Source organism: Spizellomyces punctatus, assembly GCF_000182565.1.
Source record: "Spizellomyces punctatus DAOM BR117 chromosome Unknown supercont1.5, whole genome shotgun sequence".
Classification (NCBI taxonomy): Eukaryota; Fungi; Chytridiomycota; class Chytridiomycetes; order Spizellomycetales; family Spizellomycetaceae; genus Spizellomyces; species Spizellomyces punctatus.
Genome location: NW_015971541.1, coordinates 1385752 through 1412474, shown reverse-complemented (window position 1 = coordinate 1412474; position 26723 = coordinate 1385752). Strand labels below are relative to the sequence as shown.

At 46.1% G+C, this 26723-nt stretch overlaps 16 protein-coding genes across 16 annotated transcripts; 8 read left to right on the top strand and 8 right to left on the bottom strand.

Moving 5' to 3' along the window:
- Positions 1-234: 234 nt before the first annotated feature.
- Positions 235-2009, top strand: SPPG_03634 (uncharacterized protein). The gene is made up of 3 exons (XM_016751895.1): positions 235-333; positions 444-1447; positions 1513-2009. Exons 1-3 carry the CDS (start codon positions 318-320, stop codon positions 1759-1761), a joined length of 1269 nt encoding a protein of 422 aa, XP_016609883.1. The 5' UTR covers positions 235-317; the 3' UTR covers positions 1762-2009.
- Positions 1852-2594, bottom strand: SPPG_03633 (uncharacterized protein). The gene is made up of 3 exons (XM_016751894.1): positions 2469-2594; positions 2291-2396; positions 1852-2227 (listed from the first exon to the last, which is right to left on the bottom strand). The coding sequence occupies exons 1-3, from the start codon at positions 2531-2533 to the stop codon at positions 2183-2185; spliced, it is 216 nt and encodes a 71-aa protein (XP_016609882.1). The 5' UTR covers positions 2534-2594; the 3' UTR covers positions 1852-2182.
- Positions 2595-2696: 102 nt separating this feature from the next.
- On the top strand, positions 2697-3975 carry SPPG_03632 (uncharacterized protein). The gene is made up of 4 exons (XM_016751893.1): positions 2697-3020; positions 3089-3209; positions 3268-3368; positions 3432-3975. Exons 1-4 carry the CDS (start codon positions 2738-2740, stop codon positions 3839-3841), a joined length of 915 nt encoding a protein of 304 aa, XP_016609881.1. The 5' UTR covers positions 2697-2737; the 3' UTR covers positions 3842-3975.
- Positions 3898-5782, bottom strand: SPPG_03631 (cation diffusion facilitator family transporter). Its single transcript, XM_016751892.1, has 6 exons — positions 5337-5782; positions 5143-5247; positions 4706-5082; positions 4434-4638; positions 4258-4364; positions 3898-4186 (listed from the first exon to the last, which is right to left on the bottom strand). The coding sequence occupies exons 1-6, from the start codon at positions 5689-5691 to the stop codon at positions 3938-3940; spliced, it is 1398 nt and encodes a 465-aa protein (XP_016609880.1). The 5' UTR covers positions 5692-5782; the 3' UTR covers positions 3898-3937.
- Positions 5783-6086: 304 nt separating this feature from the next.
- Positions 6087-7365, top strand: SPPG_03630 (rRNA-binding ribosome biosynthesis protein RPF1). Its single transcript, XM_016751891.1, has 5 exons — positions 6087-6452; positions 6510-6666; positions 6731-6992; positions 7062-7188; positions 7250-7365. The coding sequence occupies exons 1-5, from the start codon at positions 6135-6137 to the stop codon at positions 7286-7288; spliced, it is 903 nt and encodes a 300-aa protein (XP_016609879.1). The 5' UTR covers positions 6087-6134; the 3' UTR covers positions 7289-7365.
- A 409-nt stretch (positions 7366-7774) lies between these two features.
- SPPG_03629 (40S ribosomal protein S29) lies at positions 7775-8326 on the bottom strand. The gene is made up of 3 exons (XM_016751890.1): positions 8117-8326; positions 7950-8049; positions 7775-7881 (listed from the first exon to the last, which is right to left on the bottom strand). The coding sequence occupies exons 1-3, from the start codon at positions 8176-8178 to the stop codon at positions 7873-7875; spliced, it is 171 nt and encodes a 56-aa protein (XP_016609878.1). The 5' UTR covers positions 8179-8326; the 3' UTR covers positions 7775-7872.
- Positions 8327-8477: 151 nt separating this feature from the next.
- Positions 8478-9970, top strand: SPPG_03628 (uncharacterized protein). Its single transcript, XM_016751889.1, has 2 exons — positions 8478-9029; positions 9117-9970. The coding sequence occupies exons 1-2, from the start codon at positions 8501-8503 to the stop codon at positions 9203-9205; spliced, it is 618 nt and encodes a 205-aa protein (XP_016609877.1). The 5' UTR covers positions 8478-8500; the 3' UTR covers positions 9206-9970.
- A 58-nt stretch (positions 9971-10028) lies between these two features.
- On the top strand, positions 10029-10937 carry SPPG_03627 (uncharacterized protein). Its single transcript, XM_016751888.1, has 2 exons — positions 10029-10129; positions 10212-10937. The coding sequence occupies exons 1-2, from the start codon at positions 10087-10089 to the stop codon at positions 10844-10846; spliced, it is 678 nt and encodes a 225-aa protein (XP_016609876.1). The 5' UTR covers positions 10029-10086; the 3' UTR covers positions 10847-10937.
- A 457-nt stretch (positions 10938-11394) lies between these two features.
- Positions 11395-13081, top strand: SPPG_03626 (O-acetylhomoserine aminocarboxypropyltransferase/cysteine synthase). The gene has a single exon (XM_016751887.1). It carries the CDS (start codon positions 11415-11417, stop codon positions 12750-12752), a length of 1338 nt encoding a protein of 445 aa, XP_016609875.1. The 5' UTR covers positions 11395-11414; the 3' UTR covers positions 12753-13081.
- Positions 13082-13944: 863 nt separating this feature from the next.
- Positions 13945-16383, bottom strand: SPPG_03624 (uncharacterized protein). Its single transcript, XM_016751886.1, has 9 exons — positions 16230-16383; positions 16073-16172; positions 15881-16011; positions 15444-15807; positions 15186-15379; positions 14803-15107; positions 14367-14722; positions 14209-14293; positions 13945-14149 (listed from the first exon to the last, which is right to left on the bottom strand). Exons 1-9 carry the CDS (start codon positions 16300-16302, stop codon positions 14045-14047), a joined length of 1713 nt encoding a protein of 570 aa, XP_016609874.1. The 5' UTR covers positions 16303-16383; the 3' UTR covers positions 13945-14044.
- Positions 16384-16720: 337 nt separating this feature from the next.
- Positions 16721-18277, bottom strand: SPPG_03623 (uncharacterized protein). The gene is made up of 5 exons (XM_016751885.1): positions 18102-18277; positions 17885-18020; positions 17572-17814; positions 16995-17503; positions 16721-16932 (listed from the first exon to the last, which is right to left on the bottom strand). The coding sequence occupies exons 2-5, from the start codon at positions 17961-17963 to the stop codon at positions 16849-16851; spliced, it is 915 nt and encodes a 304-aa protein (XP_016609873.1). The 5' UTR covers positions 17964-18020; positions 18102-18277; the 3' UTR covers positions 16721-16848.
- SPPG_09126 (uncharacterized protein) lies at positions 17998-18749 on the top strand. Its single transcript, XM_016757283.1, has one exon. It carries the CDS (start codon positions 18320-18322, stop codon positions 18596-18598), a length of 279 nt encoding a protein of 92 aa, XP_016609872.1. The 5' UTR covers positions 17998-18319; the 3' UTR covers positions 18599-18749.
- SPPG_03622 (protein-arginine omega-N methyltransferase HMT1) lies at positions 18447-20128 on the bottom strand. Its single transcript, XM_016751884.1, has 3 exons — positions 19934-20128; positions 19074-19834; positions 18447-19013 (listed from the first exon to the last, which is right to left on the bottom strand). Exons 1-3 carry the CDS (start codon positions 20019-20021, stop codon positions 18840-18842), a joined length of 1023 nt encoding a protein of 340 aa, XP_016609871.1. The 5' UTR covers positions 20022-20128; the 3' UTR covers positions 18447-18839.
- A 401-nt stretch (positions 20129-20529) lies between these two features.
- On the top strand, positions 20530-23345 carry SPPG_03621 (methylenetetrahydrofolate reductase). Its single transcript, XM_016751883.1, has 12 exons — positions 20530-20700; positions 20807-20826; positions 20890-20949; positions 21011-21141; positions 21200-21408; positions 21475-21627; positions 21687-21811; positions 21874-22062; positions 22160-22292; positions 22357-22766; positions 22823-22942; positions 23008-23345. The coding sequence occupies exons 1-12, from the start codon at positions 20667-20669 to the stop codon at positions 23194-23196; spliced, it is 1773 nt and encodes a 590-aa protein (XP_016609870.1). The 5' UTR covers positions 20530-20666; the 3' UTR covers positions 23197-23345.
- On the bottom strand, positions 23345-24667 carry SPPG_03620 (uncharacterized protein). The gene is made up of 2 exons (XM_016751882.1): positions 24457-24667; positions 23345-24382 (listed from the first exon to the last, which is right to left on the bottom strand). Exon 2 carries the CDS (start codon positions 24360-24362, stop codon positions 23484-23486), a length of 879 nt encoding a protein of 292 aa, XP_016609869.1. The 5' UTR covers positions 24363-24382; positions 24457-24667; the 3' UTR covers positions 23345-23483.
- Positions 24668-24781: 114 nt separating this feature from the next.
- On the bottom strand, positions 24782-26061 carry SPPG_03619 (uncharacterized protein). The gene is made up of 2 exons (XM_016751881.1): positions 25739-26061; positions 24782-25652 (listed from the first exon to the last, which is right to left on the bottom strand). Exons 1-2 carry the CDS (start codon positions 26043-26045, stop codon positions 24913-24915), a joined length of 1047 nt encoding a protein of 348 aa, XP_016609868.1. The 5' UTR covers positions 26046-26061; the 3' UTR covers positions 24782-24912.
- Between the last annotated feature and the right edge of the window lie 662 nt (positions 26062-26723).

Sequence of the window (26723 nt, the reverse complement as noted above, 5' to 3'; positions counted from 1 at the left end):
AAAATGAGGCTGGGTACGGAGAGGTTGCAATCCAGCGGTTTCCTGCAACAGCTGTCAAAACTCTCCCCAAGCAAACAAGCTGAAAGGTCCGAAAGTGCTGTGCCACATGCGCGACGAGACAGAGGGTTCGAAACTCGGTGGACGCAAAGAATTATTCCCAATTTTGCCGGGTGTGACAAGTTGTTGATATGGAAACAGGAGGCGAATGGGTGATCTCGTCGTGTGGGGGTTGGTTTTGGGCCATTTCTTTTGACGAACGACGGTAAAGGCCATTTCCCCATCAGGGCTACGGACTGAATTATAGACGTATTTTAGACATGTTAGAAATGCCAGGTAGGCGTCCTTGTCGATACGGCAATGTGGGGGATATTCTTCATTCACCCTACAAACGGCGGCATGGGAAGTATAAAGACTAGAACCTTAAAACGTTTTCTTCCCAACAGAACAGCAATCTGGCGATAATAGAGATACCGTCGAACCTGCACCCCCACCCTCATCTCCAAGCACATCTCCGCCTCCAAATACTTTGCATCCACCGTCAATCCCTTTCCCTCAGGTCGTCGCCTACTTCCAGTCCCTCCTATCACCCACCTCACCACTTCCCCTCCTCTACCCACCCCAAGTTCACGAATGGTCCGCAACATCGATTTTAAATGGCCTCAATTTAGCTTACCAGGGCTGTATTTCCACCCTTCGCACACCACGGACACGTAAGACGCTGTATAAGGCTTTTGGATATCTCATCCTCGTCACGGGCGTCCTGTTTGCGACGACGCATATTGTATTCTTTCCATTCCGCCTTCTCCATATTTTTTCTGAAACCTTTGTGAAACCCGTCTTTGGACCGACTGTGACGGGGATTCTTGATTGGATGATGGATAATGTGGATGCGGTAGTCAAATGGTTTCTATTTGTTACACCTGATGCAGGGTTGTATTTACTTCGATATGCATGGCCAGAGCCGCTGGATAGATTGTTTTTTGAGGCGTTGAGGGGATTGACGCTTCAATTGGCATTACCAAGTGCCAAAGCGAGGTTTGTCATGCGATTTGCGAGGGTGCTAGATGAACCGATGCCTGTGGAGCGATCGGCTTTTTCGGCGCTCACTGGGTCTGTGAGTACACAGCAAGGACGACGATCATGGACACTTCGGATCCTTTCCTACCTCAAGCGATACGCGAAACGCATCATCATCCTCGCAGTGATTTATATTGCGTCTTTGGTCCCTGTTCTTGGGCTGCTAGCCTGGCCAGCAGCGACATTTACATATCTGGGATTCGCAGTCGGGTTTTATCGGGCGGCGTGGATGTGTGCCGCGGGGCTGATTTCACCGCCTTGGTGGAAATTCGTAACGGGGCCGATGTTGAGGGGAATATGGGGGTTCAGAGCCCTAGAGCGGGAGTTGGTTGAACCGTACTTGTGTCGGTCTCAGCTTAATTCTAGTCAGGTAGTGCTTCTTTGGTTTCTATTTTAATGTATCTCTTTGAAGCGTGCTGATGTGTTTTTATCCAGCGGAGAGCTTGGCTTGCTCGGAACGAACCCATCATTGCCGGTTTTACGCTCCCGTTTTGGTTCTGTCTCTCGATACCCTGGGTTGGACCCTTGATGTTTGGTTTGGCCCAAGCCGCAGCTGCTCGACTCTGTGTGGAAATCTTTGATGAGGTGGATATACGTATGGGGCGGGAAGCGCATTTGAGAAAGGTTACTGGGGGTTCCTCGGATACATCTTCGGCGAGTAGCGTCGAAGAGGTGGGTCGGTAGTAGGTGTCGTTTAACTATGAGAATTGCTGTGTGGATGAAATTGGGCTTTGTGGATACCGGAACGTTGAAATGTTGGGTATTGCATGAAGGTTATGATATGATGGTATATCTGATTCGTCTGATAGACGGTTTGCATTCAATGACGAGGTGAATCTACCACAATGCATCCGCTTTTTTAAAGAACAATCATACATGTGTGATTCTTTGTACATCACAGAAACATGACATGGCCATTTGTTGCAGACTCGCAACCGTCCCGCCTCAACGAAAGACCCACCAATGAACTACTCCACATAAACAAAACAAGTCCTATTTACATTGCCCAAGTCCCAATATACACAGAAAAGCACCATTTCCACTCCAACGATGGTTGCTCTCAACCATGCTTTTTGATATCCTCATAGACATTCTTTGCGCACACCTATACCAACCCACCCCGCTCATTCTCCAACATAAATACGCCCCTCTAAAAAAGTTCAACAATAAACACCCATAATCCAAAATAACAAGCATGACACCAGTAACATACCTTGAAAAGTCGCTCCTGTCTTGCCGAATCCGTGACATCCTGGTTTTGTCGAAATGCTTCTCGGATACGGAAGCGAAAGTAGTCTTGGTCTGTGTATCGGAGGGTTCTTTTGGTATGCAAGAACAATTTAGTTTTGTTGTGGTGGCAGTGTTTATGGGATGCAAGAACAGGTTCTTACCGTGAGGACGAAAGGAGACGTCGGTAAAGTCGGAGGATTTGAGTTCGGTCTATTGGGAGGGCCATTTTGTAGCTGTCAACTGGTGAAAGATGGGGGGAGATTGCAAAAATCAAAGTCAAGAAAAGTCAAGCCCAAAGGAAAGGTCATCTGGCCTTCCAACATCGGGTGTTGCCATGTCAACAAGGATGAGGTCATTCGCGCTCGTGTTTGTTGTTTTGTGAAGTTTCAGGGTCCCGTCGATTCCGCGCTGCGGGTAAGATCTGCTCCAGATGTCACTTGGCCAAAAGATCACCACAGCGTTCGAGAAAGCCCTCGCATCGTCTCATTTGTTTTTCATACCATCTCAACTCCACATCCACCCTACGCACGGTATAGCATTCCAAATCCGCCTCGCACCATCTCTTACCAAGAAACCAGATGGCTATGTCGCCGACAAGCGAAACCCATTCTTACCCTACGATCCAGCCATGTTTGTACATGAATACGAGCGGCATGTTGTTTTGTTGAATAAATTTAGTGTGGTCAAGGGACATGTTTTGGTTGTTACCAAAGGTAAGGATGGGACAATTAGAACATTCATTACCAGTGAACATATGGTACGACGTGTTGATGGAAGGTAGAATTTGAATCACAAATGTTCCCCCTCAACGCACACGATTTCAGCGCAACATGGAATGTCATGACACAAGGTGGAAGTCAATATTTAGGATTCTACAACTGCGGACCCGAATCCGGTGCAAGGTAAAATACTGATCGTCTTGTAAATTCGACAACAACGATCGTTATTAACACTACCCAGCGTCCCACATAAACACATACAACTCATACCGGCATCAACAGAAGTAGATGATGTATATCCGCCCCTTCAAACACTTATATCAACGCGCAAAGACCAACCCGGTAGGTTTTTTTAGCCATCCAAAAACACCCACACATGCGGACAATGTTAACAATGGGGTACAGGTACACCCTTTTCAGATGCAACACTCCCTTTTGCACATGGGATATCTCTCCTTCCAGCGACACCCACACCGACAACACTCGAAACAATATACAAAGCGCTCGTTCAACACGCGTTTAGATCTGCAAGGTTGGATCCCGGGCCGTGTTTACAGCGAAATGAACATGTAGCGTCCGGTGTACCCGATGCAGCACACCCACAGGCATCGTATAATATGATTATGACACGAGAGTTTATGATGGTTGTGCCGAGGAGGGTTGAGAGGGCGTTTGGGGTGAGTGTCAATTCGGTGGGGTTTGCGGGGATGTTGTTGGTTAAGAATGAGGAGCAATTGGAGGTGGTGAAGAGGGTTGGGCCTATGGAGGTGCTCAAAGAGGTGGGGTGTCCTGTTGGAGAGGAGGTCAAGGTATAGTTCCGACATACACGCGAAAAGAGCGCGGAAAAACAAAATGTAAAAGGGATATAGAATGACTCCAATCTACTATTATATATTATGCAATAAACGCATCTATACCCCTGTTCGACACATGATCGGATTACAATGTACTCTCGCACTCCCAACCCCATCACTCCCTTCCTCTTCCACGTACACCTCATCAACAGGCATACCCTCCAGTTGAACCGTAGCATGATGGATACCATATTTAAAGCACAGCATGTTTTGGGCTTGAGTTAAAATGGTATGGTAGTCGTTTAAATCCAGTTCGGTGCCATTTGGAAAGTGGTGTTGGATTTCAAGGTGGGCCGAGAGTGAGACCTTGATGGATATGATTTTTAGTTTTTGCTCTACTCGATACAAAAGGAAGAGTGCGCTGTAAAATATATTACCTTTCCTAGCGTAAGATTCCAAATATGCAAATCATGTACATCGCGTACACCCGCAATCCGTCTCAAATCACTCGCAACAGCCATCGGATCAATATCATGTGGAGTGGCTACGAATCCAACACAAAAAAAAATCAAAACCTTACACAAAAACAAAAGCCCGTTATACAAGGACATACCCTCCATAAGAACCGTAAAACTATTCATCATGAGTCTCACGGTAGTCGCCAAGACAAACACCGAAAACACAAATGTGCATATCGGGTCTACGATAGTGAGGGATGGGTTGATCCAAATGACGGTTGCGGCGATGAGGACGCCAATGGAGGAAAGGAGGTCGCCAATGACGTGTATAGCAGCGGATTGGACATTAATGTTTGTGTGCTAGACATGTTGTGTATGAGTATGTGTGAGGTTTAGCAGTAAAGGAATGTGAGGGTATGGTACGTACGGATTTTCGCTTCTTTGGTGAAGAATGGTCCAGAGTGTGAGGATGATCGTGAGGGTGGTCATGCTCAGAATGATCATGTCCATGATCATGTCCGTGTTCATGACCGTGTTCATGTCCATGTCCATGCGAATGCCCATGCGAATGCCCATGTGAATGCCCATGCCCATGATCATGTCCCCCATGCAACGTAAACCCCAGCACAATATTCACAAAAACCCCCAGAGCAGCCGTCCCAAACATGATACGCCCATCAATCGGGACCGGATTCCGAATCCGTTCGACGGCTTCCCAGACGAGAACGGCCGTTAAGATCCAGATGAGGAAGGTCGAGAGGATGGCACCAATAATCTCGGCACGGTAAAAGCCGTAAGAGTGGCCTAGTGTTTTAACGTTAATACGTGTGTGTTTCTGTGAAAGGGTTACAAAGTGATACGTACGTTTTGTGGCGGGTTGTTGGGAAAGGTACAGGGCAGCCAACGAAATGGCAAACCCAGCAATATCCGATAATAAATGGAAACTATCGCTCAAGATCGCCAACGAACCTATCCGCAGCAACAAAAAACATTGGCTACTTTTCACGAATCTTTCTACATTGTGTCATTCTTGCACATAATAAAAAAGCAATACGCACCAGCAACAAGCCCCGCAACAAGCTCCACCAGAAAAAACAAAAAACACAATACAGTCGCAATGATCAACTTTTTCCGATTCAAATCCACACTTGACGAACTATTCAGATCCGGACATGTCGGTGACTCTATACTCGGTACCCGGGCCGTAACAGGTCGAACGCTTAAAGACCCTTCTTCCTCATCCCCTGAAGACGAGGAGGAGGAAGAGGGAATATCGATTGGTGGAGCATGGATATGGGCAGCTTCGAGGGCACCCATGAGGGTTTGAGTTGTAATGGTCGTAGAAGTGGAATTCGAGCGGGGACGGGGGTGTGTGGGTGATGTGAGGAGGGGACTGCGTTCCGAGAACGACATGCTGTAAATACAAGAATGATGATGTGAAATGGGACGTAAGTCGTCAATTGTTCGAGAGGGTCAGGTACCCTTCTAAAACCCCCAAGTCTTAAAAATTCCTCACGTTAGGCGCGCCTAGTATTTTTTTCAACAGAAGTCTTCAACGGAGCAAATGGAATTATTCCAACAATTCTATTATGAAAACACAGTGCAGCCATAGTATTCTTCTTCTGTTTACACCAATGCTTTCAGCATATCCTACGCTAGTTTTTAACACGTAAGAAATGCATATATCGATATCTATAAATGACTTTTAAGCACACATGGGCCGATTACGTAATAACACACGTCAAAGGTCACGTGAAACGCATTCCAATGCATATTTCTTTTTGGGAAGATCAATGCATGGAGAGCATGTTCGTCTTTGCATTTCAACATTACACAACACACATTCTTTGCCAACCATGCCTCGAAATCCATCAGATATTAAAAACAAGCTCAAGCGCTCAGAAGTCGCACACCGTCTCAAATCCCTTAAAGCAAAAGCCAAATTCAATCGCCGCAAAACCCTCGCAAAACAAGAAGCCGACGCACCAGAACTGAAAGCCGAGCGATTAGAAAAAAATGTTCCGAAAACATTGGAGAATATGCGGGAGGTGGACGAGACGCTTGTTGGGGATGATGAGGAGGTGATGGAAGAGGAGGGTGTGGATGAATTCAAAGAGTATTTTAGTGGGGCAAGACCAAAGATTTTGGTGACGACTTCTAAACGGGCCAGTGCGGTATGTCATCAACTCCAAGCAACAGCATGAAAGGTTGATAACTCACACCTTTTATAGAACGTTTATGAATTTGCAAATGAATTCGTATCCATCTTTCCGGATGCAGAGTTTGTAAAACGAGGATCCCAATTCGAAATCAAAAAGATTGTCGAGTTGGCCATTAAGCGAGATTATACGGACGTGATTGTCATTAACGAAGACCGAAAGACACCTAGTACGTACGACTTTCTTTATCCCAATATTTCTTTACATAAGTGACCAACCCATTTTGTTTGTAGACGCCATAACAATGATCCACCTCCCAAACGGCCCCACAGCCCACTTTAAGCTCTCAAGCATTAAACTCTCCAAAGAAATCCGAGGACACGGCAAAACAGACGCACATAAACCTGAACTTATTTTAAACAACTTTTCGACACGGCTGGGACATACTGTTGGAAGGTTTTTTGCAGCGCTTTTTCCGCATGTACCAGAGTTTAAGGGGAGACAAGTCGCAACGTTTCATAATCAGAGGGATTTTATTTTCTTTAGGCGGCATAGGTTTGTTTTGATTTTTTGTGTATGCGTGGTTAGGGTGCGTGGCTGATGGATATTTTTCGTTGTTCGTAGGTATATCTTTAGAGACGGTGAGCGGTGCGATCTACAGGAACTTGGACCGAGGTTCACGTTAAAGCTTCGATGGCTTCAAAAAGGAACGTTTGATACAAAGTATGGAGAATATGAATGGATGCACAAGGTGAGAATGTCGTGTGTGTGCATGGGTTTTGGGATAGTTTGGACTCATGATTTATTGTTAGCCGGAATTGGATACGAGTCGACGAAGGTTTTTCTTGTAATGCCATAGGCACACTATTATTTTGTATAATTTTATTTTCGATTACCTGTGAATATTGAGAGACTGTTCTCCTAAAGACATGTGTGGGTGACTTCCAGATAGACATGAGATGCGAGTTTGGAACGAATTGCTAGCAAGGCATGTTCGTGAATGGGATTAATGCGTGCTTCATCTTTTTGGCCAGCTGAACCCGAATCAATGCGGTCTTCTTGGGTAACACATTGTCCCCACCACCCAGGACATTAGCAGCGTAGGCATAGAGCATCATATGCAATAGTACGCTGTTGGAACTGCTGGTCCCATTTTGCCATGTGAGTTTGGAGATGCCACTCCGCCATCGCAGATATTTCGTCTGAACAGATGTACAACCCCTGTGCTCCACATTTGCGACAATGCTGATTCGCCCATCATGATGCATCAGAAACTCCCTCCTGGAAAAAACAGAACTCCCACATGATCGCCACCCAAACTCGCAAAAGAACGGTAATTGGACGTAAAAAACCAAGTGTACTATTAAAAGTCCACTAACCCCCCGCTACGGCCCAACAACAACAAAAGGGGGTACCACACCACATCCGTAAAGGCTTAACGGTACTATAACATTCACAAAAAACATTAGACCATACCAACAACGACGACAAGAACAGTATCTAAAAACAAACCTTGATGAATCCAATGTCCTGAGAGTACTCGCGGAAGCATTGACGGCAAATGTTGAGGTTGTATTTACGAATCAAACCGGCCTGGTGAGCGCAGACGCGGCTACAAAAAAGCAAGTGTGTCACTTCACAACCAAGTCCACTCTCCTACATATTCGTTAAACCCGTACCATTGACGAGATCCCTTTCCGTACTTGCGGGGGTGAGAGAACCAAACAGCAGAGTGAGCCATGGCAAGTCTTTCAAAAGTGTCTTCTTGAAAAGAAAAGGGTGGGCCGTAGCGAAAATGTTCGGGCAAATCACGAAGTAATGGAAATGCACACGACGAACGACGACGAGAGGGAGAAAAAAGGAAAAAGAGTTGCCGTGCGTGAGATGCAGGAGGAGGCCGTCGCTCGGCCTACGTGTGGCGTAGTCGTGTTTTCTTTTGGATGTTCCTCTGATTGGTGGATAGTGTGTGGCGCATGGGGCTTGGTTTCGCGATCCTCACTTCATGGCAAGTGAGCGCATTTCGTATTGCTTTGCAATTTAAAACATTTGCACAGCACGAGAGAATGCCTCCAAAGACACGCTCAAAGCCAGGCTCAAAATCCGGTAAAGGACCGCAGCCCACCGCCTCCAATGACGCCCCCGAAACACCCGACCAACAAAGCACGCCCATCCGTCGTCGTAAGCGACCCAACATTCCCGCTCCCGTTGCGCTCAAAACCCTCCGTTCCGTCCTCTCCGACCTCCGAACGCTACGAGAGACACGTGAACCAACCGTACTACGTACACCACTCGTACGGGACGCAACTGGGGCTTTAATACCTGACAAGAATAAGGCGTTGGTGGGGTACGAGGAGGCTTTGGTCGGGTTGTTGGAGCGGTTGGATGCTGTGGATACACAGGGGGTTAGTGCTGTGAGGGATGCCCGTAAAAATGCAATTCAGGCTGTGCAGGATCGGTTGGCTGTTTTGGATGCCTACAAGAGGGGAGAAGCTGTGCCCGTTGAGTTTGTTGGAAACGAGAATGTGGTACCGGAACGGCCGTGGTTTGGGGGGTGGTCGAGTGTGGTTGTTGTGGGGATTGCGGGTGTTGCGGGTAAGTGTTGAGCAGTGCTAAAAGTTTTGCGTTTATGGGTAGAAGTAATGTACTGATGTGCCGTCATGGTTTGTTTCTTTGTCTTAGCTGCGGCTGCATTGGGATATCTGCCTGACCAACAAACGATTCTGAGCCAACTGCAATCCATAGTCACGACAGTCTCTGCAACAACTTGAAGACTCGAGTTGCATGAAAGCATCACACATATCGAGCACTTGAGGGTTTGCATTACGACTAATTAGGATATATGAATATATATAACCTAAAACAGCAATGTCTCCCATAAATAGCCATATGACAAGTGGCTTGGCCTTGTTACTTAAACATTCGAAAGCCCAGCTCTCGCCAACTCTGCTGCCATGAAGAGGCCTTCAAGCAAGAAATGTGAATGAAGATCCTACTCATATCCCATCTCTGTGATGCGTTTGTTCCAAGCTCGAGACTTGCAAACGGTGACAAGTATCATGTGCTTGGATGGTTTTCTGTCCATCATTATAAATAATAACTACGTCTTCAGATTTAGACAATTACGTCCGGAGGTCCAGAGTCAGTTTTATTTTTGGGCATTCAAAACGTCGTGTCAATTGGCATGGAAAAGGACGTAAAGGAAAAAAGAAAGCCCTCAAACGTGGCTGCTTGTTCTAAAAGCAATCACATAAGGCACTGGTCAAATACCAACGTTATAAATTGGAGAACCTTTGTCCCTTCCCCTTGACTTTATACGATCTAGTTATTCCTCCTATTAGTACCAGATGCCCAAGAGATCACGCGAACAGCGTATTGTTACATGGTTGAAAAAGGAATTGGTTATTCCAAAGCGAATACCAGATTCAGTCTTGGTTCCGAGTTTACAAGCATTTTTAAATCCGCCTGTCGCTGTAAGTTATTCTTTCTGTTATTAGTAAAAGAATAAAGCATGAAAATCCAGAATTTGACCAACGATTGTCTGTTCTTTTCACAGTCTATCCAATTTAGTGATGTTAAAGGCAATCATCTGACAAGGGACTTTGGACTAACCCTTACTAACGTTTGGAACCCATTAAGTAGTAAATGGAAAATGCCTGAGGATGTCAGGAAGATTACACCACGGCCGGCTTTTGGTATGTCTAGCCCAAATGTGCGCATTTGTCGGCTGTTGATCAAATCTTTTTAACTATTTTTCAATGCTTGGACATGACATAGATGCTATTGTTGCAAGCATGGCAAACTGCTTTGTGTTTGACTGCGACTCCGTGCGACGAACACTCATTGATGTGGTATTGATGGACGTGATGAACAATGACGAGTTCCAAAACAACGTGCCCATGCGTTGTTGGGGTAACATATCAATTGGATGGCAAAGTAAACATGCAGAGTTTGTTGGCAAAGTGGATTATGCTATCAGATGCGCACCATGCTGGGACAATCCACCCGCACAGGATATCTATTTGATACCTGTGCAATCCAAAATGGGATGGTACTCGTCGTATATCAACCAAGCCATTGCACAAGGTGCAACACTCCAAAAGAAGCGAAAAGCAGTAGGAAAGACGGCGGTTGTTTACATCATGCTATCGGATGGATTTATTTGGCAATTTTTCAATATTGGGGAAGACGGACATGTGCAAGCTTCTCGGATCATGGTTATGGATCTTACGAGCCATCCCGAAGATGTTGAAGCCAGACAGCAAGTTTTTACCTGGATCGGGCATCTCATGCGCCAAGCCCGCATTGTCGCTCTTGCGGATGTTGCGACAGTGAATGACAATGATGAAGAATGTGATGAGGGTGAAACTGCTCATGAAGATTCTGATTGGGATGAGAATACGTTTATGTAATTAACTACTTAACCCTATCAAAGCTATTGATTGCGGTTAATGGATGACCCCATTTGCAAGATATTTTACATCCACGTAAAAAGTCTAGTTGAATGCATACGGAGTTGTCACTCGGATGGATTGTTACCAATTCTTGTTCTGCGAGAATATTATGTGACATCCACAAGAAGTCATCAATGATAGGCAACCTTACAGAACCGACCACGATAGGGTTTTATGCTTAGTCGCGCGGATAGCCCCAGGGGTAGGGATGCATCTGGCCACATATAGATACTTATTATCGAACATAATCAACCGTATTCTCGCACACTCATCCTATGCATTTCGCATGAATTTCCAATGAAGGACATTTGCTTCCACTCTGTGCATCCTCTTCATCATTTGTTTATTCTTCCCCTCATGCATTTGTCACGTGACCTATTGCTCATTCTCATATCACATGACGCTATGTGATCAGCCAATTGGATTGCAGATGGATTGCGTAACATCTTATCAACACGTGATCATGTTAGGGGTCTATATAAGAACTTGGAACAATTGGCGGACACTGCCATCATTCATCACCAACATGTCCCTCGACCCAACGAAGAAGAATTACCGCTTTGAAACACTCCAGCTGCACGCAGGAGCAGAGCCAGACCCCACAACAGGGGCTCGCGCTACACCCATCTATGCTACAACATCTTTTGCTTTCAAGGATGCAGACCACGGTGCACGGCTGTTTGGTCTCCAAGAGTTTGGCAACATTTACACTCGCATCATGAACCCTACTACGGACGTGTTTGAAAAGCGTCTTGCGGCTCTCGAAGGAGGTGTTCACGCTGTCGCGACGAGTTCCGGACAAGCCGCTCAATTCCTGGCCATTTCCACACTCGCCGAAGCCGGTGACAATATCGTTGCGACTTCGTACTTGTACGGTGGAACCTACAACCAAATGAAGGTTGTCCTCCCAAGGCTCGGTATTCAGGTCAGATTTGTCGATGGGGACAAGCCTGAAGACTTTGTTCCTCTGATTGACGACAAGACCAAAGCCATCTACGTCGAAACCATTGGAAACCCCAAACACAATGTGCCTGATTTTGAAGCCATTGCGAAAATTGCTCATACTCACGGCGTTCCGCTGATTGTCGACAATACTTTTGGCATGGGCGGGTACCTAGCCAATCCCATCAAGCACGGCGCAGACATTGTCGTTCATTCCGCCACCAAGTGGATTGGCGGTCACGGCAACACCATTGGCGGCGTTGTCATTGACGCTGGCACCTTTCCCTGGAACAATGGCCGTTTCCCCACCTTCACCGAGCCGTCGCCCGGCTACCACGGCCTCCGCTTCTGGGACGTGTTTGGCCCCAGTGGTCCCTTTGGTGTCAACATGGCCTTTGGCATCAAACTCCGTGTAGAACAGCTTCGTGATTTAGGAGCTTCCCAGAACCCCTTTGGCTCCTTCCTCCTCTTGCAGGGCCTTGAAACCCTCTCCCTCCGCGCCCAACGCCACCTCGACAATGCCCAAGCCCTCGCAGACTGGCTTCTTACCCGCCCCGAAGTCGCTTGGGTCTCGTACGCGGGTCTTCCCTCCCACCCCTCCCACCGTCTCGCAAAACAGTACTTGAAGCACGGATTCGGCGGTGTCCTCACGTTTGGCGTAAAGGGCGGCCACGAAGCCGGTAAAACATTTATCAATTCCGTCCATCTCGCCTCGCATCTTGCCAATGTGGGTGATTCGCGGACCCTGGTGATTCACCCTGCATCGACAACACACCAGCAGTTGGCAGACGATGAGCAGGTCTCATCGGGTGTTACCAAGGATTTGATTCGTGTTTCAGTTGGGTTGGAGCATATTGATGACATCAAGGAGGATTTCGCGCAGGCTTTGGAAAAGGCGGTGGGTGGTGCTGTTAAAGCCTAGAAAATTCAACAAACACAAATTTTGAGGACGTAATGTATGTGTGCGCTGGGGAGATGCGACCCTTCAATGCGATGGGAACTTTCGAAATGTATCTGAGACCAGCAAGGTGTCATTTAACAGTTGTAAGCGCGGAATGGGATACGTGAAGGACGTTTTTTGTTTGTATCTCTTTATGAATGAATGAATAGAAATGTTTTTAAACGTTTTTTGAAAATATAAAGTGGACTGGTCCGATTATTTTGTCAAACAGCGTACTCGTATTGCATGCCGACAAGCAACTACATATGAATGCTGTTTTTGCCCATTTCTTTCTTGTTGATGGCCCACATTATTGATCTCATTGCTTCTGGTCGTCGTGCAAACGCACACACACAGAGAGAGAAAGGGCAGATAACATCCCTAGAAATTCACGACAACAACACATGCATTGGCAATCACCAATCCCAATCCAAAAAATACCCATAAAAACAAACTACCTGCTCCACAAAACCCACCCCAAAACCAACACAACAATCACCCAAACCCACCTCCGCGACGGTTCCTCCTGCACAACTTCCCCCGTCAATTTCCTTCCTTTTCCCGGAAACACCCCTTCAGAACTCCCACTCGAGTGTTCATGTACGAGATGTTCAACCCGATTGATATCGGCACCCACTACCTCCGCCAACCGTTTACCGGATCGGTATAAATGAAAGGTCGGCATAGCTGACACTGAGCATTCCCGTGCAATATCCTACGATTGCACCATTAACAAAAGCATGATGGAAAAGGAGTGGAGTGTAAACCTACTTGCTGCTCGTCGACATCGACTTTGAGGAATGTGACGGATGGGTATTTTGTTGCGAGGCTTTCGTAGCGGGGTGCGACGGCTTTACAAGGTCCACACCATGTTGCGTAGAAATCAACGACAGTCTATTTTTTGGGGGGAGTTAGAAAATAGGTGGGTTGCAAGGCAGAGTAGATGTAAACTTGCCAATGTGGAGGCGGAAATGTGTTTGGTGAATTCACCGCGAGAGGAGATGTGGATGGGGGGCATGATGATGTGTGATGGAGAGTTGGGAAGAGCACAAGCGCGTGTTCATGGCCGTGTTTTAACACAGCGGTATCTTTTATTTTTTGGAACACTTGACGAGGAACCAATACAAATGATGAGAGTATGAAAAAAGATATCACAATCTGGACAACCAAAAAACCACACACAACAGCATACTTGTATTTATACAAAAAAAAGAATAATAAAAAAGGTGCAGGTAATCCAGCCTTTCTTGAAAAAAAAAACAAACAACCAACTCTTACTCTACGACGACAGATGCACTCTTTTTAGCAGCACCTCCCTTCCGCTTATGCTTTGACCCAGCCGTCTTGGTCGTTCCATGATGTTTATCACGTTTGGAGAGCTAGAGGAAACCGTCATTAAACATGTATCGCTTCATCAAAGATATGACAAGAGACATACACCACGCAATGTCCTCTTTTCGAGTTCCTCTCGCGTAAGGGGTCGATCATCTTCTTCCGAAATCAAGTCATCGTCATGGTCATCCCTACAGACTCAAAACCATCAACAACCCAAATGCACCCGGCATCCCAAAAGAACAAATGAAAGGGATAACTCACCCAGTCGAAGGCGGCACAATCGTAATATTCCCAACAGGAGCATTCGGTCCATGCCCCAACAACCCACCAACAACCACAACAGTCGACCTCTCCGTCGCACTCCCAGGCACAGACCCCCCTTCCTCCAAAGACGGAGCAGCCGATCCAGTCTTTTTGGGAAAAACGGCATAATAGAGCGTGAGGAGTTCGTTTGTCTTTTGTTCAATGTGACCTAGTGTTGTGATAATGTCGTCTGTGATGGGGCAGAGGTTGGAGAGGGGTTGGAGGGCGTGTGTGAGGTCGGATAGGGTGGCGAGCATTTCAGTGTAGTGAGTTTCGTATTGGGTGTGCTGTTTGGTTGTTGTGGCTAGGAGAGTCTAAAATAAAGGGCCATTAAAATGCGAGTAAACACACATACCAAAAGTTATGCTTGCTTTGGGATGGTTCTTTTTCTTACCTCGAGTCCTTTTAAAACCCCTTCCATCCGCTCCTCCTCAACCACATTCCCCACTCTAAGCGCATCCATCCGTTTCTGAATCTCAATAATCTCCTCCGCCAACTGCTCCATATCATTATTCACTTCATTGACATAATTAAACAAGGAAAAGTTTTCGTCCTCAACGGTTTTCATGCGTTTGACGAGGTCTTTTATGCTGGATACGCCGGTTTTGGATTGGATTTGGGAAAAGGCTTTTTCGTAGGATTCTAGAGAGTCGGTTAGGGTATCTTGAGAGCCGAAGCGGGGTTTAAGGATCGTCTTGTCTACAGAAAACAAAAAGCATGGTATTAGTATTTCAAGAATACGTTTGTGTGTGTGTGTGTGTTTTATAAAAAAAAAACCTTTTTTCTTGCCCTCTTTTTTCAAATCTCCGTCCTCGGGTACATGTCGATCAGCAACCTTGGTCGCCATGAAATCCTTTAACCTCTTATCCTGCTCCAAACTTCTGTCCAGTTCCTTAATTTCCTGAATGTACGCTTGATGTTCTTTTTCTGACTTCTCTTTCAAGGCAATCATACGAGCTTGTGCTTCATCTCTTTTAAACGAGACATACATGAACAAACTCTGCATACAATGAAAGAAAATGGTTTGTTTCTTACCGAGCTTCATATGCGGAATTACTCGCCTCAATCACTTCCGCCATCAACTTTTTCTGCTCACCAACCTCTTTCTCAAATTTCCGATAAATCCCATCAAAAACCATTCGTTCCCTCCTCAAATTATCAATCACCCCCCGCATCGTTTTATTCACCGCAAGCGATTTATTAAATTTCACGAGAGCTTTATCCAATCGGTTTTCGAGTACTTTGATTTGCTTTGTGATGGATTCGCTGTTTTCGTATGCGGCGTTGACACCTCCGAGGTGTGAGCGTTGTGTGTCAATTTCGCGGGAGAGGGCAGTGGTCGTTGCATCGAGGTTGGAAATGGTGTTTAATAATGCTCGGATTTTACGATTATATGCATCTTTAAACATGTCATCCTCAGTACAACCATACCATTTTTATTAGCCAAAAAAAGACCTGCACATTAAACTTACCAGCTTGTTCCGCCAATGCTTCCACCTTTTTCTCACGTCCAACTAAATTCTTTTCATCCGTTCGTTGTTCCAGAAGCGCAAGTTCATCCACCAAGTATTGGTTCTCCCGCTTAAGTTTCTCAATCGTCGCCCTAAAGACCTCCATCAGCCCTCCGTCCTCTCCTTCCTCCCAGTCACTTGCACAAAACTCACCGCTGTTTAGTAATCAACAACCTAGATTCCTCAGAATAAGCCTTTCGATCCCCCTCCATGATCCGATACTGTCTAGCCAATTTCTGCAATTCCAGTTCCGCTAGAACAGAAAGTCAACAAAACAAATATCAATTGGTCGTTAGAAGGTTTTGATTACCCATTCCTTCGTTGAGTTCTTGGTCGGTACTCGTTAGTGATGTCGCGCGGTGGAGTGTCATGGTTCGGTTCATGATGACCGTCAAAAAGAACCTTGGAAATCCAAGGAAAACCCAAAAGAGTAGAAAAAACAAAAAATGAAAGCCAACTCAAAAACACACCCACCATCCACACACCGACAAGAAATTATTTTCCGATGGTTGGGACAACAATAGGTGATCCCCCAAAATGTGATTTTACCCTTATTTTTTTTTGGGTGATCGTGGTTAGATCAACTCTTTATTTTCTTGTCAACAAAGTATCATACACAGCTAATACACACATTACGTTGCGACTTTTGGCCTATCTCCATCAACCATTAGGAACCTTCGTAGCGGAGTTGCTTACGTAAGGGTATCATGGACTGTACCATGTCCTTGGTGATGCTGGAATTGAAGGGATTGGAGTCGTAAACACCCAGCAAAGCGCCAAAATGCAAGATTTCTCAACTGCCTGCAGCGATTGCATGTTGATTCTATATCCATTATTAAATACACTTGGCTACTATCCCCCCCTTCTACTGATACCGTAAACAAAAGTGAGAAAAACCCCACATATCCACATGAGGTGCATTTTGAGCATTAAGTGACATGCACGGGCAAATGATCACGAAGTAGAAAACTTCGTCTTCGAGAGCGTACCACTTTACGAGGTGCAAGCGGGTCCTAAAGAAAGAAAAAACACTCAATACGCATGTCATGTCACATTACAGTATTCAGAAACATACCTCAATATCCGCCTTCCAACAACTCGACACTATATCCCATACCCATGCCGCCCCCTTCACAACCCGCTCATTCTTGGACGCAGCCCAACACCCACCCACAAAAACAATCCACCTCACCAACGCCCACATCGACACCGTTTCATCAAACGTCCACTCGGGATCATCTTCCGGCCAAATCGACACAGCCGTATACGGATACGTTTTAACCAGCGGCTGCTTCAACCGTAATTGTCGCGGCCTAGATGATTCATCCACGCGGAGTTGGAGGGATAGTGTCCGATCGGCATTTGAGAGCACTGTGGCATTCGCAAACGGAAGAGGACGCACCCGTTTTCGTCGTGTGAGTTTAAATACAGCTGACATGGCCTTGTCTTTTGTCAGGGGTCGCGTGGCAGGGTCTACGAGGTTGTTGGCCATGTACACGTAGTCAATGTTGAGGTAACAAAGCGCTTCAGTGAGATCTGAGCGGAGGTCTTGTGGTGTCATGGGGTAATCAACGTAAACGGAACCTTGTAAAGAAAATGTCAAAAAAATTCCAACTTCAAAAAGCACCCTCGTATCGAAACCATCGACATACCATCCTTTTGCTGTACAATCCAATTATCAATCCGATGTGTCACACCCCCATCCTTTCCACCCGCACACCGCAACCCAACCTCCATAGATACATTCAAGTACGTCTTGCGAGTCCGTAACACGGATTCCCACTCGATCGTCGCATTGTAAACCTCCCCGACGTGGATCTCTGTGGGTGTTTTCGGGGGTCCGAACCAGACGTGTAGGGTGTCCGTCTCGAGCCAGAGGGCCTTGGTCACTCGGCCTATCGTAATCAAAAAAGAATGTCATGTTTTGCGTTTCATTGTTTAAATGAGGAGAGCGGGCGACGGCACCTATCGATGACCATGTCAAGAGAACGGCTGTCAAGGCAACAACTTGCAGCAATGCCTTTGCAAGCCCGACGAATCTCATTTTTTGACCCAAAAACGAATTCAAATGGTTTGTGAAAGAGAAAAACGTCAAAGGACGCTGCATGCGAGGAGAACAAAGCACGCAAGTCGTCAAGTCAATCTTCAAACAAACAAAAAAAGAACAAAACAACACACACACCTTTCTATAACACTACACACACAGTCCAACTCCAAAAGCCGTTCCAATAGAAAAGATAAACCGTAGATGCCGTTGAGTTTTGACCGTTGAACAGTTGCTAGAAATAGCCCAACTTGAGGCCGTTTGAACGCGGCCAAACGCCACAGAAATTTGGTAATTTTTTTTTTTTTTTGTTTACATCTTTAACCTTTTGGTGATTGCTTTCATGTAGACAACAAATGCCCTCCACAAAGCAATCCAAAAAGCGCACCAAACAGACCCCTACATCCGCACGCCGACACCCCTACCAACAGAAAGACAAGGACGCTGACCTGCGTGATGCACTCGACTCACAACTGAATGATGTCCTAGCAGCATTATCGACCCAAACAAGTGTGAAAGAGAAGCGACGACAGGCGATGGTGGAGGCAAAGAAACGGGGGGAAGCAAAGCAGAAGGAATTCGAAAGGGTCGAGAAAGAGTTTGAGAAAGCTGTCGAGCTGTTGGGTGGGCTGTAATCGGGTTTTGTCTTGTGTGTATATTTGTAAATTATTCCCCTTTCACATTGTAATATACTGTATGGTGGTCAAATGGGTGCCCTTGTTTTTGCCAATGCACTACATAACAGATACTCAAAACCACCCGAGTCTCCAATACACAAAAAAAAAAGTATGTATCCGTAATCCAACAATGATAAATACTTTATATGCAGGTAAAATAGAGAAAAAACAATACCCCCATTCTGTACATTAAAACATTTCAGCACATTTTATACTCGTGTCGGTCTTGGATAGACGACAACTGTCCTTGGAACGCAAAATCAATGACAATGTCCAAGTCGCGTGGGTTCTTGTCGTTGGGAGCCAGCGAGAATCTGCCAGTAATGGTTTCGCCTTGTTTAATGGTAATGTAGTCGCGGAGGTAAAAGACAGTCTAAATCATAACAGGGTCAAATTGCGAATCGTAAAAGCACACTCAAAACACCGTATTCACCTGTTTCCAGTGTGTGTAGTGTGCATGGGGGCCAGTCGAAAATCGCACGGGTTTGTGACATGCCGTAAAGTCAATGTCAAAGTAACAAAGGAATGCATGAATGTAGTCGTCCCGTGTTCCCGTAATCTCGAACGGCACCGCAAACGCAAGATCCTCAATCTTGACAGTGTACAGATCAATACTTCTGAACGCGCATGCCGTGGTCGCCACTGCTTTTGCATCCACCGTATCCACCAACGGCTCTCGCAGGGCCAATTGCTTAATGTGAGACATATTGAAACCGTATACACTATCCCAGAATCCAATCTTTTCCTCCTTGTAATCCGCGTCCTCTATAGCACTAAGGTACATTGTCGCCTTGTCAGGGAAGATGAGACCCCCTGGTGCAAGGTACCGGTCCCGAGCGTACAACACGGTGTTGAGCATGGACTCGTACAAAAGGGCGTATCCCATCCACTCTGAGACAATAATGTCCACCTTATCCACCGGCAACTGCACCTCCTCCATCTTTCCCTGGATGAGCTGAATTTTTCCCTCAAACCCGTTATCTTTGACGATGATCCGGGCTTGATGGATAATGTTGCTCATATCGACACCAATGACCAGCTTTGCTCCCGCCTTTGCTGCAAACATGCAGAGAATGCCAGTTCCACAACCCACATCAAGAACAACCTTGTCCTTGAAAAGATGCTGGTTTTGGTAAATGGCATTACGGTAGCTGAGCGTACGAACTTCATCCTTCAACATCTCCTCATGGATCCCTAAAAGTACGAAAGAATGAGATTCGCGCCACACTCTGCCATAAAGTTGCCAAAAAAAAAACAAAACAACCCAACATACTCGCTGCCAAAAGGCCATACCAAAGTGAGCATAAGAGTCAAAATAATAATCCTTGCTGGTCATGGGGGCGTCCGTGGACTGTGCACCGGCGGGTGGATCGACCTGCATCTTTACAGTATGGTTTGGAGGAGGGAATGAAGGGAATGAAGGAGATCGACGACGGGCTGGGTTCGGCAAGGAGGAAAGCGATCTCGCTACGGTGATCTCTTGGGGACTGGAAAAAAAGAGACTAGTCGAGAAGGGCGATCCCCCAAAAAGAAGGAAATGTCATTGGATCCGGATTCATGCGCTCACGTGGAAGCGCGTGACTTGACATTTCAAACTGCGCAGCAACTGCAATGGGCTTTTGGAGTTGACTCCAATGATCTACTCCATTGCAAAAACATCCCAACCATTTGCAGTGCTTGCCATGTCGAGCGCTGTCAAACAGCCATGGCAAGCGACAAGCAACATGACATATATCAGTAAAAAAGCTGAACAAAACGATATCTAACAAGATCTGAATCTAAGATCAAATATAACCTAAAATGGAAAGCTCAAACACGTGACTAACCCCACAAGTCTTGGGGCGGAAACGGCGCTTACCGCAGCAGGTTTGGGGAGGGGGGGGGGGGGTTTAAAAGGTCTTGCTTGCTGCAATTTCCCTTCATCTGGTCCTTGTTGATTGTCTTGATTTGCCTGGCACATTTTCCCAGAGCACACATATACGCATACTATCTTTATCTCTCGCATTTAATACAAGAGTAGATCATCATGAAGATTACAAAAAAGATTGAAAAGGCTTTGGGTACGCAGACGGTTTTTCTTTTTTGTTTGGCGCGAAAGAATATGGCCAGCATACCGCATACTCCAGAGGTTTACTGAAATCCACTCTTATTTGTGCCTTTTTGCAGCGGAGGAGCGATGCTTCTGGGTAAGTTGTAGATCAACCCTCAAGTTTACCGACGGGAGACTCACACTGCTTTTCGGGTTCTAGTCATTTGAGTACTTCCCTCCAAAGACGGAGACAGGTGTTATCAACCTCTACGACCGTATGGTAGGTGCAAATTCGCCTGAGCACTGGAAAGTAGAACGGTGACTAAGAGTTGCGGATATAGGAACGGATGTACGCCCTTGGCCCAGAATTCATTGACGTGACCTGGAATGCGGGAGGTAGTAGTTCGGATGTGACGATGCAAGTCTGTACAACCGCGCAGTCAGTATATGGTCTGGAAACCTGCATGCATTTGTGAGTAAAGTGTTGTTAGTACTTTTACACAACGACGTACAAGCTCACACTCGTAAAGAACATGTACAAACATGCCGAGAGAAAAGATTGACATTGCGTTGCGGGATGCGAAGGCGGCTGGAATACAAAATATCCTTGCGCTCCGCGGTGATCCACCACGTGGCCAGGAAAACTGGACAAAGTGCGAGACGGGTTTCTCATACGCACGGGACCTTGTCAAGTACATTAGAGAGGAATATGGCGATTACTTTTGTATTGGTGTAGCTGGTGAGTGTCTTTTTTTCGTTTTGTGTTGGAATGATTGTGACGAGATTTAACCAGTATCTGCTATAGGCTACCCTGAAGGACACACAGAAAACCCCGACAAGGAGGAGGACATGCAACACCTGAAAGCAAAGGTCGATGCTGGTGCCAACTACATTGTTACCCAACTTTTCTACGATGTAGACCTGTTCCTTGACTGGGAGAAGCAATGCAGGGCCATTGGTAGGTCTCTGGAATCTGTCAATGTCAATGCTAGCAATACGCTTATTGTCTGGTTTTAGGTATTGATATCCCCATTCTTCCGGGTATCATGCCCATTCAAAGTTATGGTGGTTTCAAGCGTATGACTACGCTGTGTAAGACGTTTGTCCCTAAAGAGATTTTGGACGACTTGGAACCCATCAAGGTATGACATGGTTGCTGCATCCTTGTTCCGTGTTTTCCAACTAAAGTTTATGGGATGAGTAGGACGATGATAAGGCCGTAAAAGAATATGGTGTCAAATTGGCGGTGAAAATGTGCAATACAATGAAGGACGCGGGCATTCGTGGGTTCCACTTTTACACCCTCAACCTTGAGCGATCAACCCGTTTGATTCTCGAGGGCCTTGGTTTTGTGGCTCCCATTGAACTTGCCAGGCCTCTTCCCTGGAACCCGGTAAGTATCCGCCCATTCTTGTGCTTTCCCCCTTGTTCAAAGCGGGTTAAGCTTATATCATCCGCTTTCTTTTTGTACTGATAAGTTTGATCCTCAGTCCTTGGCCAAGAACCGTGAAAAGGAGAATGTCCGTCCTATCTTCTGGAAGAACAGGACCCGTAGTTACATCTTGCGAACGGAGGCTTGGGACGACTTCCCTAATGGACGATGGGGAGATGCTAGATCACCTGGTTCGTACTTGAGACCATGGATGTATTGCATGTGCGTGTTACTCACTTGCTGCTATTTTGACAGCCTTTGGTGAGATTGATGGGTACGGGTTTAACCTCAAGTACCCCGCGGATGAATGCCTTCAAATGTGGAACCATCCTCAAACGGAAAAAGACATCTTTAACCTTTTTGCCAAATACTGTATGAACGAGTTGAATGCTCTTCCATGGAGTGATTCGCCGCTGTACCCCGAATCTGACGTCATCCGTACCCGATTGGCCGACATCAACTCAAAAGGCTTCTTGACGATAAATAGTCAGCCGGCGGTGGACGGCGCACCGTCCACCCACCCTATTTACGGATGGGGACCGAAAAACGGCTTTGTGTACCAAAAGGCCTACCTCGAGTTCTTTGTCTCACCAGAGGCATTGGACAACATTATCACTAAGGTCAGCAGCCACCCGTACATCACCTACTATGCCGTAAACAAACAGGTCAGTATTGGCGAGTGGTCTGGTCCGTTGAGATGTAAAACTAAATTATATCACAGGGAGACCTTCGAACAAACACGCAAGGCGACTCACCCAATGCCGTTACATGGGGAGTGTTCCCCGGTCAGGAAATCATCCAGCCAACCATTGTGGAATCTGTCAGTTTCATGGCGTGGAAGGTAGGGCATATGTCGTGGTAAATTCTTGTGTGTATTCCAGTGATCTGACTAGAATCAAATCCCAGGACGAAGCCTTTGAACTTTGGAACAAGTGGGCGTGCCTCTACGAGCCAGAATCACAATCTGCCAAAGTGATTCAAAACATCTGGGACACGTGGTTCTTGATAAACATTGTCGACAATAACTTCAAGGACGAACATGCCATTTTCACCATTTTCGATGACGGAACAACAAGTCCACCAGCATCGCGATGAAGGTGTTTGAATGGTGTGAGTGGGGGGATGACTTTTGGAATGGAATAGTAACTTTATTTTGGTTGTACCATAGTTGTCTTTTTTTTTTTTTGTGAGTGGGACCAGATTTGAATATAAACTGATGTTTATTGAAAAGTAAGCGTTTTCACGAGAATTCAAGTTGCCTTTGGCATTTTTCTTTTTATATTTTAAACTTGCAAATCAAAAAAAACAAAATAGTTGTATCCTACAAATCATCATACACACACATGATAAAAACTAGTTTTAAAAAGATGCTCTACAATTGATTATCTTCCACCACGACCTCCAATCTTGCTGGCCCACTCTGCAGCGCCCTCAAACCCATTTCGACCCATCTCGTAATCCATAAACGCCTGCATAATCTCACTGCGATCATTCAAGACAAACGGCCCATGTTGTGCGATCGGCTCGTTGATCTTTTGTCCCGCAATGACGACAAAATGGGCCTTGTCAGCCGACTCTACTTTCAAGGTGTCCCCATCCTCTCCCAACACAACAGTGGTATGCGGATCCACCTTTGTTGCACTACTCCCGACCACAACCGTTCCATCGAGGGTATACATGAAAGCCGTCCAATTTTCCGGAATAGATTGTTCAAAGATTTTACCAGGTTCCATTTTCACATCCAGGTAAATGATTGGAGTGTAGGTCAAGACCGCGGCCTTGACTCCATAACTCTCGCCCGCAATGACTTTAACCGATACACCCCCATCAGGCGACTGAGCCCTCGGAACATTCTTGTCGAGGAGTTCTTGGTACCGAGGTTTAACCATCTTGTCCTTTTTAGGGAGGTTCACCCATAATTGGAGACCATGGGCAGGTTCATCCGATGCAGGCATTTCAGCATGCATGATCCCCCGTCCAGCAGTCATCCACTGTAAATCCCCTGGACGAATAATCCCCTTGTGTCCAGCGAAATCCTCATGCTGCATCGCGCCGTTCAGCATGTAGGTAACAGTTTCGAATCCTCTGTGGGGGTGATCCGGGAATCCAGCAGGTTGAAGAACAGTAAACTCATCGAGCATGAGGAATGGATCGAGGTTTCGGAGTGAGTGGGTGCCTATACTTCTTCGAACGGTTGCACCTGCGCCTTCGGGTTGCGCTGTTGAGACTACGGTTTGTTTGACGGGTTTGTAGGTGGGCATTGTGGTGGTGTGGAGAGATGCTGTCGGGCGGGGTTTCGTGAGTAATGTTGGTTTGAGATGTGCGGTCTTGAATCGCATTTTTTTTGGGACTTACAAGGTTTTTGAAAGAAGGTTGCTTGTTTTTTTGAAAGTGTTGACGAGTTGTTAAAGTTGATACCGATAAGACTTACGTGTAAGGCTCAATAACAAGAAACTACTTGCAAACAAACTGATGATGGGAGAAAAAGGACGGGACAACGTCCTCCTTTTATAACAATTCCCGGATGGCCCAATTGCGCAAATGTGTTTTTGAAATGCAAGTTCCGGAAATGACAAACAGTCGATCTTAACTTTGAAAGCCTTGTTAGTAAGCAGGTTCCTTGTCACGTGACATCCCGGACTGTTTTTGTCTCCCTTTGCAACTTACTTTCTGCTAGTCCCGGAACGGAAGGATTGACGAGCATTAGATATATCCCATTTCAACACGGAAGCCATGTCAGCATCTTTTTGCTACATTCTACTACATTCGATATGTTTCCAGGATTTACTAGGACCATATCGGTCTTTCTAATCAAATTTCTGCTGGCATCTTGGCTCCGGCAAGCCCACTCAGCAAGTTATCAATGGCCAGATGCGCCATAGCCTCTCTCGTTTCTATCGTAGCACTACCTACATGTGGTAACACAACTGCATTATCCAATTGTAATAGTTCATGGTTGCTGGGTAACGGTTCTGGATCTGTCACATCTAGTCCAGCTGCAGCAATTGTGCCATTTTTCAAGGCATGAATCAAATCGTCTTGCTTGACAATTTGGCCTCGCGCGGTATTGATAAATATTGCCGTCGATTTCATCTGGGAAAACGTTGCTGTACAAAACAGGTGTTTGGTTTCCGGTGTCAGCGCACAAGTCACAATCACAATGTCGGATTCAGCTAGCAGCCGGGGAAGCGGGAGGTGCACTGCGTTCAGCCGTCCCGCTGCATGAGGTTTTTCACTAGGTGAGGCATAGAGGAGCTTGCCCAGTTTGAATGCCTGCAGTCGTTCTGCCACAGCGACACCTATCCGTCCAAATCCAACCAGCCCAACCGTTTTCCCAGTCAGTTGAGTTCCGCACATCCACGTAGGGGTCCAAGCCTGCCAATCACCAGTTTTAGGTGCCCTCAAAGCTTCCCCAAATCTACGTGCCGTAGCCAAAAGCAGCCCAATCGTGAGCTCCGCCGTCGCGTCCGTCAACACGTCCGGAGTGTTACCGAGTCTGACACCCCGCGCCTTGCATGCTGGTACATTAATATGATCATATCCCACAGACACTGTCAAAAAGAAGGGGCGGAAAATTAGCGCAAACATCAAGACCTAGATATACGGGATCCCATAAAGCACCCATTTCCAAACTCACTTGTTGAAATCACTTTTAGCTGAGGTCCAGCCGCATCCAATAACTCATCATCAACCTTTTCTGTCAACTTTACCAATATTCCATCCACCCCCCGTGCAAGTTCCAAAAACTCTTCTCGCGATGTGCCCGTCGATTGAATCAGTTGGATGGATGGTTCGGTTGTGATGCGGTGGAGGGACTGTGGAGGGAGGGTGCGACAGAGAAGGACGCGTGGTTTGGTTGTGGTGCTCGTCGTCATTATTCGGGTAGTCTGTTGGAGACACGGGAACGAACGATTCAAATGTCGTTGGGCGAGTGATGCCAACATGTGGAAGATGATTGCTTGAACGCTATCGGTTGAGAGTCTATTCGTTTAGCTAAAATAAGCTAAATGAAGTCACGTGACTAATGAGTTAGATCCGCAACTGGGATTCCTTCCTCTACCTTTGTTATTTGTTATTCATAACCAATGGTGAGTGCTCTTCTTTCTTAAATCGGAAGACCACCAAGACTCAAAAGATTGGCAAGCGTATGTCGCATCAGCGTACTGGGAGCGGTCTTGCTTAGTGGACCCAATGGAGCGGACCATGATATGCTTTGGAGGACAAGCACCATTCTTTAAAGACTCTTGCAGAAATAAGATGTTAAACATCTAGTTATATAATTGTAGACATAGATAGTACCTGATAGAATCAGCGCATATGCATTAGGAAGTGGCAGGAGGTGAAATTCCAAATTCAAATGTGTTGGTGCAAGCACCGGGTGTCAACATGTGTCCAACAATTGAGGATGAAGAGATTGTATTGCGCCAGATTAGAACCTTAAGAACACCTCGAGCTTCAATGCTACTCAGTCACATATCTCTTGCGAATATCTTTCCATTGCCGCTAGCATTGAAATGTCAAATCTATGAACACAGACGAGAAATTCCATTGAGACACCAACTAACCCCTCTATTGATGTGATCCCAAATCACATCAGTAAGAGTGTCCGTCCCAATCTCAAC